General features: G+C 36.3%; 1 protein-coding gene across 2 annotated transcripts in view; it reads right to left on the bottom strand.

Moving 5' to 3' along the window:
* Positions 1-2,788: 2,788 nt before the first annotated feature.
* The window catches only part of LOC106868341 (dynein axonemal assembly factor 6), a 104,447-nt gene continuing 86,763 nt past the window's right edge, over positions 2,789-20,472 (bottom strand). Inside the window, exon 7 of one of the 2 annotated variants that reach the window (XM_089365081.1) lies at positions 2,789-3,038. In XM_089365081.1, coding sequence (XP_089221207.1) covers positions 2,912-3,038 — 127 coding nt within the window. In that variant the 3' untranslated portion in view covers positions 2,789-2,911. Of the gene's footprint in view, positions 3,039-7,229; positions 7,353-20,472 lie in introns of those variants that run through there. The other variant, XM_089365082.1, reaches the window with a different exon arrangement.

The following is a 20,472-nucleotide window of genomic DNA, read 5'->3' as shown; positions in this document are numbered from 1 at the left end:
ATTACATCTTTTAACAAAAGAATTTTTTCTTATCTATTATCCCCCAAATCAACATATTCACTCATAGAATCACCAAACGATAGTACCTTAAAGGAATGTATACCAGAGAGATGTAGCATACGATCACTGTGCAGTGGTGATTCGAAAACTAACCACTAGATAATTGGTCAGAGACCACGGACGTACCACCATAGTTTCATGTAATCGGTTCATTACTCGACCAATCAGCGTGAGGCTGTGTTGTGATATGATCTTTACAAATGTTCTTGTCTCCTGTACAAGACGGTTTTGCCGTTCGGTTAATGGCTAAGTGTTGAAGGCTGTTAGCTGGCTGACACGCCTCTACTATTACCGATACGGATGGTTCCGAACATTTACGCAGATAATTCCAGGTTCTCGAACAGACGCATTCTGAACATTCACACAACGTCTCAGAAGTAACTTCTACGGTCGAAACGCAGTTTTCCTCTCTATCCCAGTCTGGCTAGCATTAAATATTTCGTGGGTTTGCTTCACTCAATCAACAAAATGTATCTTCATTTCCTCGCTACACGAACAACCAAGCAACATCAAGACAATTGGATGAATTCCCAGAAATTCTACAGGAAACCGACAGAGTCTGTTCATCAACTCCCAGTCATCGAAGCTTCCAGTGTACAGACATGCTACTACAAAAACACCGAATATGCCAAGAAACATCCTTAAATCGTTTTTGTTGGCCTACACAACTGATGTCTCTTCAGCTATCCACATTCAGAAAGATGGAGTATGACTGAGTTTTCCACGAGGGCTCACATTTATAGTGTTCTCTATAGCTAGCATAGACAAAAAATTTTAATATGTTATTTAGGCCAGATATGTTGACATATTTATTATGACAGATACTGGGAAACAGGCTGATAGAGTTAAACATTCTGTCTAGTCAAAAAATATTTTTAAAATAGCAATTATTGATGTAGAAATGTAATGTATTTGGCATTATAAAGCAATAAGAGTTAACTTATCATATGGATTACTGCTGGTTCATACGCATGGAAATTATTTTGAACAAGAAAAATAAAGAAAAACTTTTCCAAAATTTCCTCTTCTATGAAGTTAAATAAATCGTTCTTTGGAGTTATTCTCTTTAAATGTCTCTGGTATCATTCTGAAATCACTGGAAATGAATTTATTTAAGTTTGAGGAATGGAATAAAAAGGTTATGCAATTTTGTGTGTGTGTGTGTGTTTCCTTGTAATACAGTTAGAAAAGGAAAGGCTGCACTTTTGAGCTTGCATGGGGCCTCCTTAATTGGCAGGCAGGTGTATCCTCAGACCTGAGATTTACTCCAAGTCCTATATGCAGAAGTGGACTGATTCCCCTAAAGGCACCAAATGGCCAAGTCTTGTTTCAAAAGTTGGTAACAAATTAAGTCCACTAAACCCTCCCCCCACCACACACACACACATACAATTTACACTTGGGTCTCTAAAGCTATTTTATTTTCTTTTATTAATTCACTCATAATGTCAAAAGCCAAAATGAATAGGTACCATACATGGCTAGCTGAGATATTTTACAATTGTAGTCAACTAGATTTTCTTGCTTCTCAACATATTTGCTCCATTTAAAGAATTCATCTAACAGTTATCCTCTTCTAATTCTGACCATTATAATGTTAAATGTTATCCAGACAATGCAAAAGTTTAGTTAACTTCAAACTGTAGTTTTCCATCTCAAAACATTTATACAATAAACAGGTTAAACAGCTGTACCTTTAGAGACGTGCTTTATCTTTGTTGTGAACTATTGATGACTCTCTTACATGTCACAACTAGACATACTTTGCAGTTTATGTAACTGTCAGTGTCATCCATATAAAATTCATAGCCAGAACTTACTTCTGTTTGTAGTAGTCATTAGTGGAAATTTTAAAATTGTAATTCCAAAACTAAATGTTTCTCCTGTTTAATTAAAATTTGACATATTGGCATTAGGGGCAAATTAGCAGAGTCATTAGTATATTGAATAGAGTACTTCACAGTGTTTGTTCTGATTCACTACATTCAGAGTTCAAATCCTGCTAAGATCAATCTTGCCTTTCATTCTTCCAGGGTCATTAAAAAACAAGTGCCAATCTTGAGCAGTGGATAGGCAGAACAACCAGAATGTCTGACGATATGTGCTCCAGCTCTTTACATTCTGAATTCAAATCGTACATTGGCCTTTTTGTGTGATAGACTTGCTCTGTCATTTGACTTAATACCACCTGTTGTCTAAGATGCTTTTAGTGGAGCCCACTTTGTTACAAGCATCCAGGTCAGGTTGCAATTTTGAGAATAACTTCCACCAGTCTCAAAGAGATTGTAAGCGGTCTTGGACAGAGTCTTCCCACCTAACTTTATTAAAAAAATGATAAGGAAAACTAGTTGGTATGGTCTCATGGAAAAAAAAATTACTAAAATTCATAAATTTGGACACAAGTTTAAATGCCATGAGAGACAAGCCCTATATTTCAGGAAGAACTTTATTTTATATTTCATAATTCATAATTTTGTTTTCACACATACTTGAAATATTTCTTAGCTCCACAGAGAAGACCAAGTCACCTCAAAGTGACCAATCATAGAAGTAACCTTTAACAAAGCACATAAAGTACGGAATTCTTTTGAAACGAAGGTTTGTTTATGAAAAATTGAGAGTGTAGGTTATTGGTACTTCTTATTACTTGACACTGTTATGGTAGTCAAATAAATGCTGAGAACAAACTTTTTCTCACACAATAGTTGTCATGTTAGAAACCAAAAAATCAGCATAAAAATTCTTTTATTATATCATTGATAACTTAAATAAGGATTAAAATTACACATACACAAATACCCACATGCATACCCCTAGTAAAGACTTGCATGTGTACTCTTTTACAGATCTATCAGAAGTTCACAAAGTCATATTCCCTGATCATTTTCAGTGACACACTAAGACAACTCTCTCCTCCATCCCATTGAGCTTGACTTTCATTTTCCTTCACAGTAAATGGCAAATGGAGACCAAGTTTACTGAAAATAAAAAAGATAAACAAATATCAATACAGAGATCAAGTAAATATACACACATGTGCACACACAAACGCTCACATATAATTTTAATATTTTCTATATCTGAATATGTTAATACAATAGAAACAATTGTTGGCTTTGTAAGGTGAATTTCTACAATTAAAAATGTGATTTTTCTCTATATGTATTTTTGTTATATATATATATATATATATATATATATTGGGTTGGTGCATAATTATTGTGGCCTTTTTTCAACAAATTTTATTCAACAAAAACAATAACAACATATAACAAAAACATCTTTAAATGATTATTCCCATTTGCTAGGCAGACGGTCAGACCATCATTTAAACATGTTTTAGTTAAATATTGTTATTGTTTTTGTTGAATAAAATTTGTTGAAAAAAAGCCACAATAATTATGTACCAACCCAATATATATATATATATATATATATATATATATATATATATATATATATATATATATATATATATATATATATGCTTAATAAAGAGAATGAATGGGAGAAAGAGAGCCTGCCTTATGTCGACCCAATAGAGGGACAAGCTATCCGAGTTGATAGTACCAGGGTAGATAAAGCAATTAAGAGTATGAAGACCGGGAAAGCCCCCGGCCCATCAGGAATCACTGCAGAGATGCTCAAAATATCTGGCAGTGTTGGCTATAGCCTAGTCACCCGTATTACGAACCAGGTGATACACGAAGGAGTCATACCCTATGACTGGTGTAGCAGCATCATAGTCAACTGCTACAAAGGTAAAGGGGACGCTTTAGATACAAATAATTACAGAGGCATCAAGCTGTTAGATCAGGTTATGAAAGTTACAGAGAGGGTCATAGCCCAACTAATTAGGGAGCGAATCAATTTAGATGAGATGCAGTTTGGGTTCGTGCCAGGTAAAAGCACTACTGATGCCTTATTTCTAGTGAGACAGTTGCAAGAGAAATACCTAGCTAAGGATAAACCTCTGTACCTGGCTTTCGTTGACATGGAGAAAGCCTTTGACAGGGTCCCCCGATCCCTTATCTGGTGGTCAATGAGGAAACTTGGGATAGAAGAATGGTTAGTGAGAGCTGTTCGAGCCATGTACAGAGATGCTGCCAGTAAGGTGAGGGTTGGAAATGAGTACAGCAATGAATTCCGGGTAGAGGTAGGGGTCCACCAAGGTTCCGTCCTCAGCCCCCTATTATTTACCATAGTCCTCCAGGCAATCACAGAGGAGTTCAAGACAGGTTGCCCCTGGGAGCTCCTCTATGCTGATGACCTTGCCCTAATTGCGGAGTCACTATCAGAACTAGAGGAGAAGTTTCAGGTGTGGAAGCAAGGTCTAGAATTGAAGGGCCTTAGAGTCAACCTAGCTAAAACCAAAATCCTAATAAGTAGGAAGGTAGATAAAACACAAACCCCTTCAGGTAGATGGCCCTGCTCAGTATGTAGAAAAGGAGTAGGTAGTAACTCTATAAGATGTACCCGGTGCAAGCTATGGACACATAAGAGGTGCAGCAACATCAAAGGCAGGTTAACTAGCAAGTTAGTTTTTGTTTGTGGCAGATGTTCAGGTTCAATAAAGACTGCAAACAAACAGGAAACAACTTCTATCTCATTCCAGGGTGAAAAACTAGAGGTAGTCGATAGCTTCCACTATCTGGGCGACCAAGTTAGTAGTGGGGGTGGGTGCGCTGAAAGTGTAGCTGCTAGAATAAGAATAGCCTGGGCAAAGTTTAGAGAGCTCTTACCCCTGCTGGCGACAAAGGGACTCTCACTCAGAGTAAAAGGCAGACTGTATGACGCATGCGTACGAACAACCATGCTACATGGCAGTGAAACATGGGCTGTAACTGCTGAGGACATACGTAAGCTCGCAAGGAATGAAGCCAGTATGCTCCGTTGGATGTGTAATGTCAATGTGAATACCCGTCAGAGTGTAAGTATCTTGAGAGAAAAGCTGAACATTAGAAGCATCAGTTGTGGCGTGCAAGAGAGACGATTGCGCTGGTATGGACATGTGGTGAGAATGGAGGAGGATAGCTGCGTGAAAAAGTGCCACACCCTAACAGTTGAGGGAACCCGTGGAAGAGGTAGGCCCAGGAAGACCTGGGCTGAGGTGGTGAGGCAAGACCTTCGTACATTGGGCCTCACCGAGGCGATGACTACGGACCGAGACCTTTGGAAATGTGCTGTGCGTGAGAAGACCCGGCAAGCCAAGTAAGATCGTTGCCAGTGCCCCTGGACTGGTTCTTGTGCGGGTGGCACATGAGATGCACCATTTTGAGCGTGGCCGTTGCCAGTACCGCCTGACTGGCTCCTGTAGGATTTTCGAGCGAGATCGTTGCCAGTGCCCCTGGACTGGCTTGTGCGGGTGGCACATAAAAGACACCATTTCGAGCGTGGCCGTTTTCGTGCGGGTGACACGTAAAAGCACCCACTACACTCTCTGAGTGGTTGGCGTTAGGAAGGGCATCCAGCTGTAGAAACTCTGCCAAATCAGACTGGAGCCTGGTGTTGCCATCCGGTTTCACCAGTCCTCAGTCAAATCGTCCAACCCATGCTAGCATGGAAAGCGGACGTTAAACGATGATGATGATGATGATGATGAAATAAATGACATGGAAACAGGAATTACATAATCACCTTCATTAGCCTACAGTTGTTTGTATTACAAGATACAGCACATTCAGCTCTGAGTACACTGTGTTCTGAAGCAGAAACAGCCATAGGCTAATAAAGTTGATTATGTAATTTCTTTGTAGTTTATTTAATTTTATATTACACTCTGTACTCAACTAATGCTATATTTTGATGTATATGTATACTGGGTTCTAACACCTCCAAGTTATTAGTATTACTATACCGAAACAAAATCTTTATATATATATATATATATATATATATATATATATATATATATATATATATATATATCATCATCATCATTGTTTAACGTCCGCTTTCCATGCTAGCATGGGCTGGATATATATATATATATATATATATATATATATATATATATATATATATTTCTTTTATGCTTTTACTTGTTTCAGTCATTTGAATATACCATGCTGGAGCACCACCGTAAAGGTCTTTTAGTCAAACAAATCAACCTCAGGACTCATATTTTTTAAGCCTAGTACTTATTCTATCAGTCTCTTTTGCCAAACTACTAAGTTATGGAGGCATAAACACACCAGCATCAGTTGTCACATGGTAATGGGTGGGGGGGGGGACAAACACAGACAGAAAGACACACACACATCATATATACATATATATATATATATATATACATACACAATGGGCTTCTTTCTCTTACTGTCTAACAAAACCACTCACAAGGCTTCAGTCGGCCCAAGGTTTTAGTAGAAGACACTTGCCCAAGGTGCCATGCAGTGGGACTGAACCCAGAACTGTATGGTTGGGACGCAAGCTTCTTACCACACAGCCACATGCATACATACATACATACATGCACACACACACGTATATGTATATATATATATATATATATATATATATATATATATATATATATATATATATATATAAACATACATTTGCTTCCCAACCACATGGTTCCAGGTTCAGTCCCATTGCATGGCACCTTGGGAAAGTGTCTTCAATTATAGCCTCAGGCCAACCAAAACCTTGTGAGTGGGTTTGGTAGGTGGAAACTGAAAGAAGCCTGTTGTATATGTGTGTGTGTGTATTTGTATTTCTTCTATTAGTCCCCCCACCATTGCTTGACAACTGATGTTGGTGTGTTTATGTCCCACATAATTTAGCAGTTTGGCAAAAAGAAATTAATGGAATAAGTACTAGGCTTACAGAGAATAAGTCTTGGGGACAATTTGTTCAACTAAAGGCTGTAATGCAGTATGGCCACAGTCAAATGACTGAAACAAATAAAAGAATATATATATATATATATATATATATATATATATATATATATATATAGTTGAAATTTACAGAAAAACAAAAGACAAAGACAGGTGTATAAACAACAAACAGATGTATTAGTTTAATGCTCAGGAAGGTGAGAAAATCTTTTACATTTTGAGCCTATACTTTTCAACAGAAAGAAACATAAGGAAATAAACAGAGAGAGAATAAGAAAAAGCAAAAAGTTCTAAATAGTTCAAAAAGTTCTAAATAGCTCAAAAAGTTCTAAATAGTTCAAAAAGTTCAAAAAGGTGCAAACGTCCTGGTGTATTGAAGCGATTTTTCATCAACGGAAGAATCCAGTGAAATCCATGAGTATATCCAGTAGTAATCCAGGTGGAATGCTGATGTGTAGATGAAGAGAAGTGCAGAAATTCCAGGTAGAAGTAAATCCAAAGTGTAGGAGGTTAAAGCAGGAAAAAACTGGTGCGACCATGTGAGTGTGCAATATATAGTTGAAATACACACACACATATATTAATATAAATATAAGCATAAACAGTGCTATATATATTTATATATACAAATATATAGATATATAGATGAACATGACTATATTATATAAATATGTCCCACCCATGCCAGCATGGAAGGCGGATGACAACGACTTTCCATCAAAACTTTATGTTAATTTATGTACCAAACACCAGCTTAGTTATTAGTGAAGTTATTGTACTAAATACTTCAACATTTCAAAATTAACTAAAGCAAAAGTAATTTCAAGTAATTTAAACAAACCCATTATGGTTCATCAAGAAAAAAACATTAATATAGGTGCTGTACTTCCTCTTATAGTCCATACATTGTTACTGTGTTACACTCACTATTATAGTAACACAAATGAACAACATCTACTCTGTATTCAGTTCTGTAATAACTCTAATACATAATTACTAAAATATTAATGTTATATTTATGATATTATATAATATATCATCGCTGTCGTCATTGTCATTTTAATGTTCACTTCTCCATGTTTGGCATGAGTCAGACAGAGCTTATTGAGATAGATATTTTCTACAAATGGATGTCGTTTGTGTCACCAACGTTCACATGTTTCCAAGCAAGGTAATATTTTCCCATGGCTAAGATTACTGGAAATGAATGACACCGCTTGAATGACAGTGACAATCATTTACAACAGTCACAAGATGTCAAGATAAAGAGACACAAATATACTCCTACATTCACACACACATATTTATATATATTCACATACATGTATATCTATATCTATATATGCAAACGCACTCACGCACACACACGAACAAACACATATACACATACACACACATGCGCACACACAACACCCTAACAAATATTAATCACACACATACACACTCACACAAACGTGCACACACATACACACACCATCCTACCATAGATAAAAAAACACACACATACTCATATACACATGCCACACACGCACACATACAGACATAGGCATACACATACATATGAACCATCACACACATACGTTTGCTTACACACACACACACACACACACCACAAGGTATTTAAAACAACACACCCACTCAGACAGAGAGACACACACACACTCCCACACTCACACAAAACACTCCCACGCACACACACATATGCACACATACATATACACACATACATATACACACACATACGCACACATACGTACACACCCTCACACATACATACGGTTGCTCTCACACACACACACACCACAAAGACGATCAAAACAACACATACACACTCAGACAAAGAGATATACGCACAGTCTCACGTACACACACCTAACATCCCCACCGACACAAAAAACACTCAAACACACACTCATATACACATTCCACAATAAACTCTGGGACCAATAAAAACGGCACACACACACACACACACACACACACACACCCACACACACGGACACAAGCACACATATATACACACACATAGAGATGTGCACAAAACCAGTCCCAAAAACCAGTGAACCATGACAGACTGTCACAGACCAACCAAAAATAAAAAAATCTTCTTTAACTCTTCTTCCCTCCCACCCCAGCTAGCCAGTCATACTGTCTCTTAAGACAGTAAAACATTCCTTCAATATACACAAGAGAAAAAGGCCAGGTCAGTTCCTTCTCAATTTTATTCGATTGTCAAAGAATATGTATAAGAATATGTATATGTATTTTTCCATATGTGTATTTTCATACACTGTTTTTAACACTGTTTTTAACAATTTCACCTTAATATCAGAGAATGTGTGACAATCAGTATGTAACACTACAAAGTTCATACAAAACTTTATACTTTAAATATATTTTATCATCAAAGAATGTATATATGCATTTTAATACTCAGACTGTTTTTTAACATTTTTTATTATTCTCAAAGACTTTTGATAATCTTTTTCTAAAAAAGTGAAACCGGTTAAGTAAATAAATATTTTTAAAAAATAAGTGCATTTTCAAACCTTCTTTCATATATATATATATATATATATATATATATATACATACATACATATATACATATATAGATACATAGATACATACATAGACAAATAGACAAACATACAGGCAGCAGGTAGGCAGGTAACAATAGATTACCCAAGACACCTAAACATGAGACTCCCAGTACTTGACACAGAACTTTGGCTAGAAACAATTAATGACAAAGTTCAAATCCTCCACTCACATTATATGAAACCTATATCTTCAAAGTATGTTATCCATAAGAATTCGGCTCCATCACACAGTGTGAAAATCAATATATTAATAGCCAATTTAGTTAGAATAATGAAAAACATATCCCTCCTGTGCAGTCCATGGGAGGGGCAAAGACATATTCAAGACTTCATGCATCGCATGCAATTTTCGGGATACAGCCAGAATGATAGAATCCGGGTATACAGAGGAGCTAACAAGAAATTTGAGGAGATTGTTGTCAAAGATACAGATGGAACACAACCTAGATACCGTAACAAACAGTGGAATAGACTACAAAGGATCAGTGACAAAACAAACAGAAAGATCACGTGGTACAATACTGACAAGTTCCAGGGAGTAATGTTTGTGGACACCACACCACACGGAGAACTGGCCCGCAGATTTCGAAAAATCCTCAAAAGTACCAAGTTGATGATAAATGTTATAGAAAAACCAGGGAGATCCATTAGATCAATAATATGTAAAACATATCCCTTCAGAAGAACAAGGTGTGTTGAGGAGAGTTGCATTGTGTGCAAATATAGTCCTGGTGCCAACTGCAAAGCCAGAAATGTGGTCTACAAAATAAGCTGTATGGATGGTGAGTGTAAAAACAGAAACACGACATACATAGGTGAAACGGCAAGAAGTTTGGCTGAGCGTGTAAACGAACATTGGAGGGACTATAATAATCAAAAACAAACCTAGGTGCTCTACCAGCATGCCAAAGAACAACATGATGGTGTACTGGACAGAATTAGCATAGAAATCCTGTCTAGATGCATCGTTGCGACAAATACAGGAGTCGGTCCTCATAACTGAAACGCAACCAATTTTGAACACCAAATACACGTAGATGAGGGCCTTACAATTGCCCATGGTTGCATGTGTTGTTCACACATATGATGCGGAATATGAACATAAATAAATAAATTTAAACTTTAAAAAAAAAAATAAATAAAAAATAATAAAAAAAGTCTCTATCTGATCTGATATAAACGAAATTGTTACAAACACACATATGGACGCACATACTTACATATAAGCACGAACACATAAGCGCGTGCACACATATGAGCATGCACACATACGAGCTTGCACACACTCACGTGCTCATACCGAACAGTTTCGAAACAACGCCAAAACAACGCCAGATCATACATTCAAAATAAATGGAAGTAGAGAGACAAGTTACTGAAGAGATTGCAAGAGTGCAATGAAATAATTTAACAAAAAACTATATAAATTAATAAAGGACTGAACCAGTGCGTGTGTTTATTACCGGCATAATGCCTCTCCCAAGGTTTAATTGTATTTCTTTCAACACACGTATCCACATCAAGAATCTTGCACACGAAATACACATACGAAATATATATATATATATATACATATATATAACATGACAGGCTTCTTTCAGTTTCTGTTGTCTATCAATTCCTCTCACAAAGCTTTGGTCATCCCAGGGCTATAGCAGAAGACACTTGTCCAAGGTGCCACACAGTGGAACTGAACCCAAAGTCACAAGGTTATGAAGTAAATTTCTTAACCACACAACCATGCTTGCATAGGCACAGATAGGTTGCAAGCATTATATATTTTATATATCAATAAAATATTAAGAATACCAATGTCTATAATGTAAAATATTTATAAATTTTAATAACGTATGATATTAATGAGTACATGAATGTTAATAAAATATTAACACTACTCTATAATATTAAATAGATAATATAAAATATCAAATATTTTATACATTATTACTATAGGTACAGTGGAGGCGCAATGGCCCAGTGGTTAGGGCAGCAGACTCGCGGTCATAGGATCGCGGTTTCGATTCCCAGACTGGACGTTGTGAGTGTTTATTGAGCGAAAACACTTAAAGCTCCACGAAGCTCCGGCAGGGGATGGTGGCAAACCCTGCTGTACTCTTTCACCACAACTTTCTCTCACTCGTACTTCCTGTTTCTGTTGTGCCTGTAATTCAAAGGGTCAGCCTTGTCACACTGTGTCACGCTGAATATCCCCGAGAACTACGTTAAGGGTACACGTGTCTGTGGAGTGCTCAGCCACTTGCACGTTAATTTCACGAGCAGGCTGTTCCGTTGATCGGATCAACTGGAACCCTCGACATCGTAAGCGACGGAGTGCCAACTATAGGTACAAAAAGAAACTAGCAAGTGCAAAATCATATGGTAATGAAAATAACAATTAAAAATTTGCACCTGTATGTAATTGCTTTTTATGACTTAGAATATAATTAGACAGGAATTGAATGCCAGCAGGATTAAAGAGAAAATATAGAGAAAGTAATTAAGAATTTTGTCACCATAATTCCTGTTGAAATATACTGTCTTCATTTATATTAATAAATTCATAAGCAATTGTGAAAATAACAAAGAATTTAGTGAAATAACTGTAATCATCAAGATAATGTTTGAAACATAAATTAACAATTTAGATATTTGATATTAGAAATCTGTATCATAGAACAAGTGATAAAAAGCAGAAGGCTGACTTAGATGCTAGAGTTGCATGAGATGGCACGGTCATGTGCCAGCTTCAGCATCCAATCCTCAGAAGAGAAGAGTTTGGTAAAAAAATCAAACTTGGTATTTTCCATTTGGTTTTCAATAACCTATTCTCACCTATGGTTATGTGTGCTGAGTAATGATTGAAAGAGTTCAATCCCAAATACAAGTGGCTGAAAGGGTGCTCCTCTGAAGAGTCTCTGGAGCTACATTACTCAACAAGTTGCATAGCTTGAATGTTAGGAAGTCCTTCCAGATAAAGCCGCTATTTCTCTGCATTGAGAGGTCATAGCTCCAGTACAAGAGACATGAGCTTAAAATGTTGTAGGAAAGAATCGCAAGACATATTCGTTAAGCCAAGTCAACCAGCAGAAGACATAGGAGTAGACTAAGAATGAGATGGTTGAATAATATCTATAGTCTCAGTTAGTCATGCTTGGAAATCCACCAGAAAAGTGTATTGATGGTTGCTTCAAATAGACCCTATGTCTGAAGACTCTACCTCCCCACAATTTACACACACACACACACACACACACAGCCCTCCCAAGAACAGTGGATGGAGAAAATGAATGGAAGCACCAGGGAGCAGTTTCAGGCAATCTGGTACCAAAAGAGTTAAACACCGAAAAACCTGTTGCTTCAACATTTATGCCATTCAATTACTTTAATACCAATTAATCATAATTACTTATTTCTAATATCAGTGCAAGACTAGAGATTTGGTGCAGATGAAATAGTCAATTATATCATCCCAGTATATGATTGGTACTTTATTTTATTGAACTCAGAATAATACAATTTAAAGCTGACCTTGGTATGATTTGAACTCACAAAGTAATGGTTCATAACTAAATACTACATGATGGTTTTTGTCAGATGCACAAACAATCCTGCTAGTCTACCACCTTTATAGCATCAAATAACACTGAATAACAAAAGCAATGACATCAGTTTTCGTTGATATTTTCAATGCTTTTAACATAATACTACTATCCATGATTAGAAAACTGTTATTTATAAATTCTGATGCCAAAATTTTGGTATTTAATCTGCCCTTTTACTTCCAGGACATTTTGGAAATTTAAGTGCTCCAACTGAAAGTATTCTTAATATCTGAAACTATCTTATTCCATTCAACACCTCCCTCCCTCCCTCACTCACTCACTCACTCACTCACTCTCTCTCTCTCACTCTCTCTCTCTCTCCCTATCTATTTATCTATCTTTCAATCTCTCCTTCCCTCTCTTTCTTTCTTTCTTTCTTTCTTTCTTTCTTTCCCTCTCCCTCTCTTATATTTCTAATTCTTTATCTTCCTAGGATTGGCCAAATAATTAGAAGATTCACTTTGCAGTCAAATAATCCTGGATTCTAAATATGCACCATGATTTTGGATTACAAAATTGTCACAGCATCCAATAATTCCTGATTTATGAGAATATTTATTGAGCCCTTTTTTGGTGAAAATACTTTGCAAAGACTGATTATGGTGTTCTCAGTGAAATATGTATGTTCTTGGGACTGTATATCTTCTTTTGCGTATTTTGAAGTAGTTTTATCTCATAAGGTGATTTCATTTGATTAAGTATAAAAGTATGTTTTACAGCACATTCTTCCAATTCAAACACTTTATACTTAACCTCACATTACTACTGTTCACAGGCAGATTCTTGAAACAGATCTTGAAACAATCTAAGATCACACATATTTTTTATAAATCCTTTATCGGAAGTTAGCCCTTTCCATCTATTTTTTAGTTCTATATACTTATGTTGCAGCTCCACAGAATCTCAAATTTATAGATATATTTATTGAGCATTTTTAGTGAAAAATAACTAAGACTGTGATACACCCAGTGAAATTCATATGCATCTTATAGTTAAGTATGTATATATATTTAGGGAGCATACATTTTCTCCTGTGTTCCCAGGCTAACTAAGTCTATCATGTGTGTGTGTGTGTGTGTGTGTGTGTGTGTGCGTGCGTGCACGTGTGTGTGTGTGTGTGTGCACATGAGTGTGTGTGCACATGAGTGTGCGTGCACATGAGTGTGCGTGCACATGAGTGTGCGTGCACATGAGTGTGTGTGCACATGAGTGTGTGTGCACATGAGTGTGTGTGTGCACATGAGTGTGTGTGTGCACATGAGTGTGTGTGTGTGTGTGTGTTTAATATTGTAAAGCCTTAATGTGCATTAAATACCAATGTAAATACTTTCTTTCTACATTATTGAGGTGTGAAAAAAGAGAGACAGAATCTCCTCAGTGAAGATGTACTCAGCCCTCTTCAATCAATAACATAGAACAGCTACTTATGAAACATCTATAAAATGGGCTTGCACTGCATTGGCTAGCCTAATTTACTCTTTCCTCTTTTTTCTACACATCAACAGTATAGAAAGAATGAATATACCATAAAAACCCATGTAATTTACGCACTTTTTTTCACAAAAATAAAAATAAACTTTAGTGGGTGCATAAATTACATGAGTAGATCATTTCCAGAATTTTTTTAGAAATTTTTTTTGTTGAAAAAAGACTTACAAAACATAAATATTCATACTGGAAGTTGACTCATTTAATGTCAGAATAGGTTTTTACAAACAAAAATAAGGGATTAACTATAAAGAAGTTGACTTTTATTTATGCTGGATGGTATAATGCTTACTTTTTCTGTATAAATTAACTAAAACCATTAATTAAATGGCTAACTAATTTTTGAAGTTTGATGTTCATGGTCTGGGCCATATTTTACATTGCTTGGAGTTTCTACCTATCACAATGGAGCATCATTGACATTCATTGTGATATAGATAATTCTGACTGAAAAATATAATGATATGGATAATCTTGATTGTATGTTTTCATTTTTGCTTGTTTATTACTTTGCACAGTTTTAAGTTTGTCGTACTGTTTATGCCAATTTTGAACATTGGCTTCATTAACATTAAAATGCCTTCCGGCAGCTCTATTGCCTCATTCAAATGCATATTCAACATATGTAATTTATCCTTCACAGTAAACAATTCATAAGTTCTGCCCATACTGACAATAACAGTAATGACAAATTTTAAAGTTAACTTGACATTTTATGAGTGTGGAAGGGATTAAAACTTTGATACTCCGTATCAAAGGTTCCAGCAAGAATAAGCGGAATAGAATTCTGTTTACATAATCAGTTTGATCGGTCACCTTCCTCTGTCGGTTGAGTAAAGTATCATCCAAGCTGATGTTTATTGGTAATTAAACTTATTTTGCAACACTTGTGCATATTTATCAGCTTTGTTTTTGTTGCTAAGAATTATCAACAACTTTTCCTGTGATCGTGATTTGAGAAGACTTAGAGAAGTATGCTAAAGATCGGACATAATCTTTTGCGGGCAAGAAATGTAAAATAAAGTTTATTATAAACAACACAAATACTTTGTAATTTAATAGCTTTCAATATGATACATGTTAAACAGAAATTATTCTTATTTAATAAAAATTTAATAAATCTAATTATAAATAAGTGAAATTATGCTAAATACAACTAAATTGAAAACATTTTACCCCTAGTTATATCGGCAATTCTGAAAACTTTTGGGTGTGAATTTTACAAGAGTAGAAGCTTTTTTTAACAAATTTTATCCTGAAAATAACCTGTGTAAATTACACAGGTGCCCAAATTACATGGGTTTTTACAGTATATTGTTATTTTACCCACAGTGAAGCTTTATATATAAATTCATTTCAGTTCTTCAGGCTGTTGTGCATGAAGAAATATTGTTTAATTAATGATGAGGTGTCAAAAGTATAAATATGCAAATTAGACTAGCCATCACAGCCTAATTCATGACTTCTTTATAGGTAGCAGAGTTATGCTATAAAATGAGGGAGGAAGCCAGGTGTGTGTTCTCTGAAGAGTGATCAACAAACTGTAAAATCATCCATCAGGAGACTCCAATCACTATTTTTTCCACATATTGAAATAATGAGTTTATATTTTTATTCATTGAAGCTTTATAAAGATTCTGTGTGTGTGTGTGCACATATTATCATCCCGTTCCAAAGCTGGCATGAGTTGGATGATTTGACAGGAACTGGCAAACCAAGTGACAGTGCCAAGCTTTATTGCCTGCATTGACATGGTACCTATGGCTGGATGCCTTTCCTTGCACCAACTACTTTACAGAGTATACTACCACTGGCATGGGTAAGGTCACCCAGTAACTGCAAGGCAAAAAACATCTCAGTTCTATATTTAAGAGATGAGGAATTATGTACATTATTTACATTTGATGGATATTTGTCCTCATCTTGTTTGTTGTTAACACAATGTTTCGGCTGATATACCCTCCAGCCTTCATCAGGTGTCTTGGGGAAATTTTGAACCTGGGTTCTCATTGCTAAGATATTTTTTGATGTTGTTATTATTATTATTATTATTATTATTATTATTATTATTATTATTATTATTATTGTCATTGTTATTATTATTATTACATCAAAAAATACCTTAGGAATGAGAACCCAGGTTCAAAATTTCTCCAAGACACCTGATGAAGGCTGGAGGCTATATCAGCCAAAACATTGTGTTAGCAACAAACAAGATGAGGACAAATATCCATCAAATGTAAATAATGTAAATAATTTTAAAAACATCTTAAATGAGAGTGGGAGTGGTATTGATGGAAGTGGCTTTGTGCCAGGCAATAAGAGATCAAACTATGAAAGAGGGACAGAAACAGGTGTCTTGCTGTAGAGGGGTTACATGGTGAACCCAGCAAGATAGCGAGGAGATAGTGGTGAAAGTACAAGGAGGTGAATGTAAGTGGGGCAGTACAGAGGACTAGACAAGGTGAGTGAATAGACAGTTCATGAGAGTGTAAAAGAGTTGTGAATGGAGTGGCTGGATAGCAATGATGCAGTTGCCAGGAGAAGGACAGAAGAGAGAGACGGCAAAAGTTGCATTGGACTGCAGAAGTTGGTGGGGATGGAGTGGGGTGGTGGAGAGACAAGCATAGTGCATGATGAGATGTGTCATGCATCTCTTGCTATGTATGTGTATGTGTATGCATGTGAGACAGTAAAAGCCAGTGTATTAATATATATACATTGAGTGTTTGTAAGGCAAATAACGTAGAAAAGGGTTAGCAAGTGATTTGATTGGCTGAAAATTTGCAATAAAGCAGTACTCAATGGAAGGTGTGTGTGTGTGTGTGCGTGTGTGTGTGTGTGTGTGTGTGTGTGTGTGTGCGTGTGTGTTTGAGTGTGTGTGTCTGTGTGAGTGTGTCTTTGTGTGTCTGTGTGTCTGTGTGCATGCTTGTGTGTGTGTGTGTGTGTGTGTTGATAGAGCAAATGCTAATACCACACATTTAAAATCGTATCTAATTTTCTAGATATCTTCTAGGGAATGAGTCAATTGGGCTGAATCATCAGTGAAAAGAAGTGTACAAATACACTTCCTGTTGGATCTTATTTGGGATATGTTCAATGATCCACTATCTACTCTGGTGCAGATATAGCCATTATCTATGAGTTTGCTTGACATCTTTTCAATTTTCTAGATATCATCTAAAGAATGAGTCAATTGAGGTGACTCATCAATGAAAAGAAGTGTACCAACAATCCATTATCTACCCTGGTGCAGATATAGCTGTCATCTATGAGTTCACTTGACATTTTATGAAGCACAGCACCCAGAAATAATGCTTATAGCATTGGAGTACACTCACATCCTTATTTTTCTGTTTGGGTGACTGGGAAGGAAACCAAGCTGTTGCTTCTAAATGTGATTGTAGCAGACATACTGTCAGGAAAGTGCTTGACATTCTCTACAAATTTGGCCAGTTATCTATATTTTTTGAGCAAGGTCCAAAAGTCCTCTCTTCCCACACTGCTAAATGAGTAAATAAAATGAAAAAAAGATCGTGTTGACTTTGGGGTTCATAAAGTAAAAATTATATCTTTGATGCTCTTAGTATACAAAATCCACACTGGCTTTTGGAGAGAATTCATTCAGATATTGTTTGCAATTTCTTGAGTAGTATTTTTGCTAGTATTTTCCTTGAGTCTTGTACCAATCTGAATCCAGAATACTGGGACACAAACCTCCAGCAATCATGAGAGAAAATCAACCTTGAAAAATTATTTAATGTTATCTCTAATGACGAGACCCTTGACACAGATGTGAATCACTGCATAACATCTCACAGCAATCACTCTCAGAAAGCTGGCTGATGGATTCTGCTGAAACCCATACGCTGTATCATCAGCATATATAAAAAGCTGATGGGCTGTCAATTACACCAGCCACAATTCCTTATGAACATATCTTGGTATCAACATTTCCAAGAAAGAGGTCCTGCAACTTGCAAAAATTCCTAGTGTTGAGTCTTTCAAAATTAAATAACAGTTGCCTTGGATGGGACAAAATGAGTCATATGGAGGATACTAGAATCATAAAAGCTGCTTTCCACAATGAATGCCTTTCCTGTCATTTGCCCTCACTTGTTTCCAAGTAAAGTAATATTTTCCCATAGCTGGACATGATTTCACAGAAGATTGGAAAGAAAGGGCACCTCAAAAAACATACAATGTCAAAAGAAAGAGACATAAACTCACACACACACACACACACACACACACACACACATACAAGCACACACAAGCACACATGCACACACATACACACACGCACGCATGCACATGCACGCTCACACCCACACAAACACACACACACACATACCCACACACAAACACATACAAGTACACACAAGCACACATACATGCATGCACACAAACCCACACACACATGCACACACGCACATACACACATGCACATGCACACGCACATACATACACAAAGGGTTTCTTTCAGTTTCCATCAACCAAAATGATTCACAAGGCTTTGGTTGGCCTTAGGCCATAGTAGAAGACATTTGCCCAAGGTGTCACGCAATGGGATTGAACCTGGAACCAAGTGGCTGGGAAGCAAATTTCTCAACAACAGTCATGCCCATTACGGTAAAATTCTTTTTGCCTCTTTCATGAATTTCCTAGCAGTCTACCAGAGAAATCATCATCATTTAAAATACAATTGTCAGTTAGATCTGACAGTGGTCATAAAATCCTTAACTCTTACAAAAGGAAAAATAAAAAAGAACTAAACACCAAAAAATGTTAAAAGTACATCACATTCTTCACTTGTGTTCCAAGGGAAATAATCAGAGGGCAGTCTTCAAGTAAATTCTAGTAAGTAGATTCTAGTAACTATTTATAGAAACACCAGCACAATAAAGTACAATTAAGTGTCCTGTTTATTTTTTTTATTTGTTTTTATCGCTCCTTAAATAATTTCTTGATGTCTTTTATAAATATCTCAAAGAAAAGTGGCACTGTAGGGTAACAAGCTGCCTTGATATTTTTAACTTATAGCAACAATAAACCAAGATAAATCTAAATAAAACTACAAAGAATATAAAAATATATACACACTACAATAGGTGGTACACATACCACACTCACAAAACACCTACACGATGAAACAACAATGCTAAAACATGAAAGACCACCTTGATATATGAGAGTCACAGTTTGTTGATGCCACACATGCCACAGTCTGTCCCCACATGATAAACCACAACTTACACACATATACAACACCATGTAGCACTAACATAACATTTTATAACGCAATCTCACCCACTCAGAACAAGACTATAGAATACGAGGGATGCTGAAAAGTTCCTTGCTTTGGGTAAAAGAAAATACAGGAGGATCAGTTAATTATGATGTTCTTCAACATATTTCCCTCTCAGATCCCCACACTTATTTCAGCAATCCTTCAGTTTTTCAAGACCCTGGTAAAGAATTCAGAAGGCTGGGCCTCCAGCCAGGCCTTTCATGATGCCCTTAAAACCAGGAACTTTTCAGCAGAAGGAAGAGAGAAGAAATATATACACAAAGGAAGATAAACTGCAACATCAATAGCCTCACTAATTCCAAACACTGAACTGAGTTGTACACTACCAATATTAAATACAGAAGAACAGTAACTGTCAAAATCTGACCAAGTCTATCTTGTTCACTGCTGCTGTGTTCACTACAAGAACCTATGACAATAGAGAAATAGACTAAATAATGGAGAGAGTACATGTCCAGACAGTCATGTTGCATCCAGTACAATTCATCATTGCATGTGGAAGAAACATAATATAACAGGGAACATGGATCTGTGGGATGTGCCTCATTGTTCTGCTAACTGCT

This window comes from Octopus bimaculoides, chromosome Z (genome assembly GCF_046866305.1).
Source record: "Octopus bimaculoides isolate indiv1 chromosome Z, ASM4686630v1, whole genome shotgun sequence".
NCBI lineage: Eukaryota > Metazoa > Mollusca > Cephalopoda > Octopoda > Octopodidae > Octopus > Octopus bimaculoides.
Note: the sequence above shows the minus strand (reverse complement) of the source record. Positions and strands in the feature narration are given on the sequence as shown.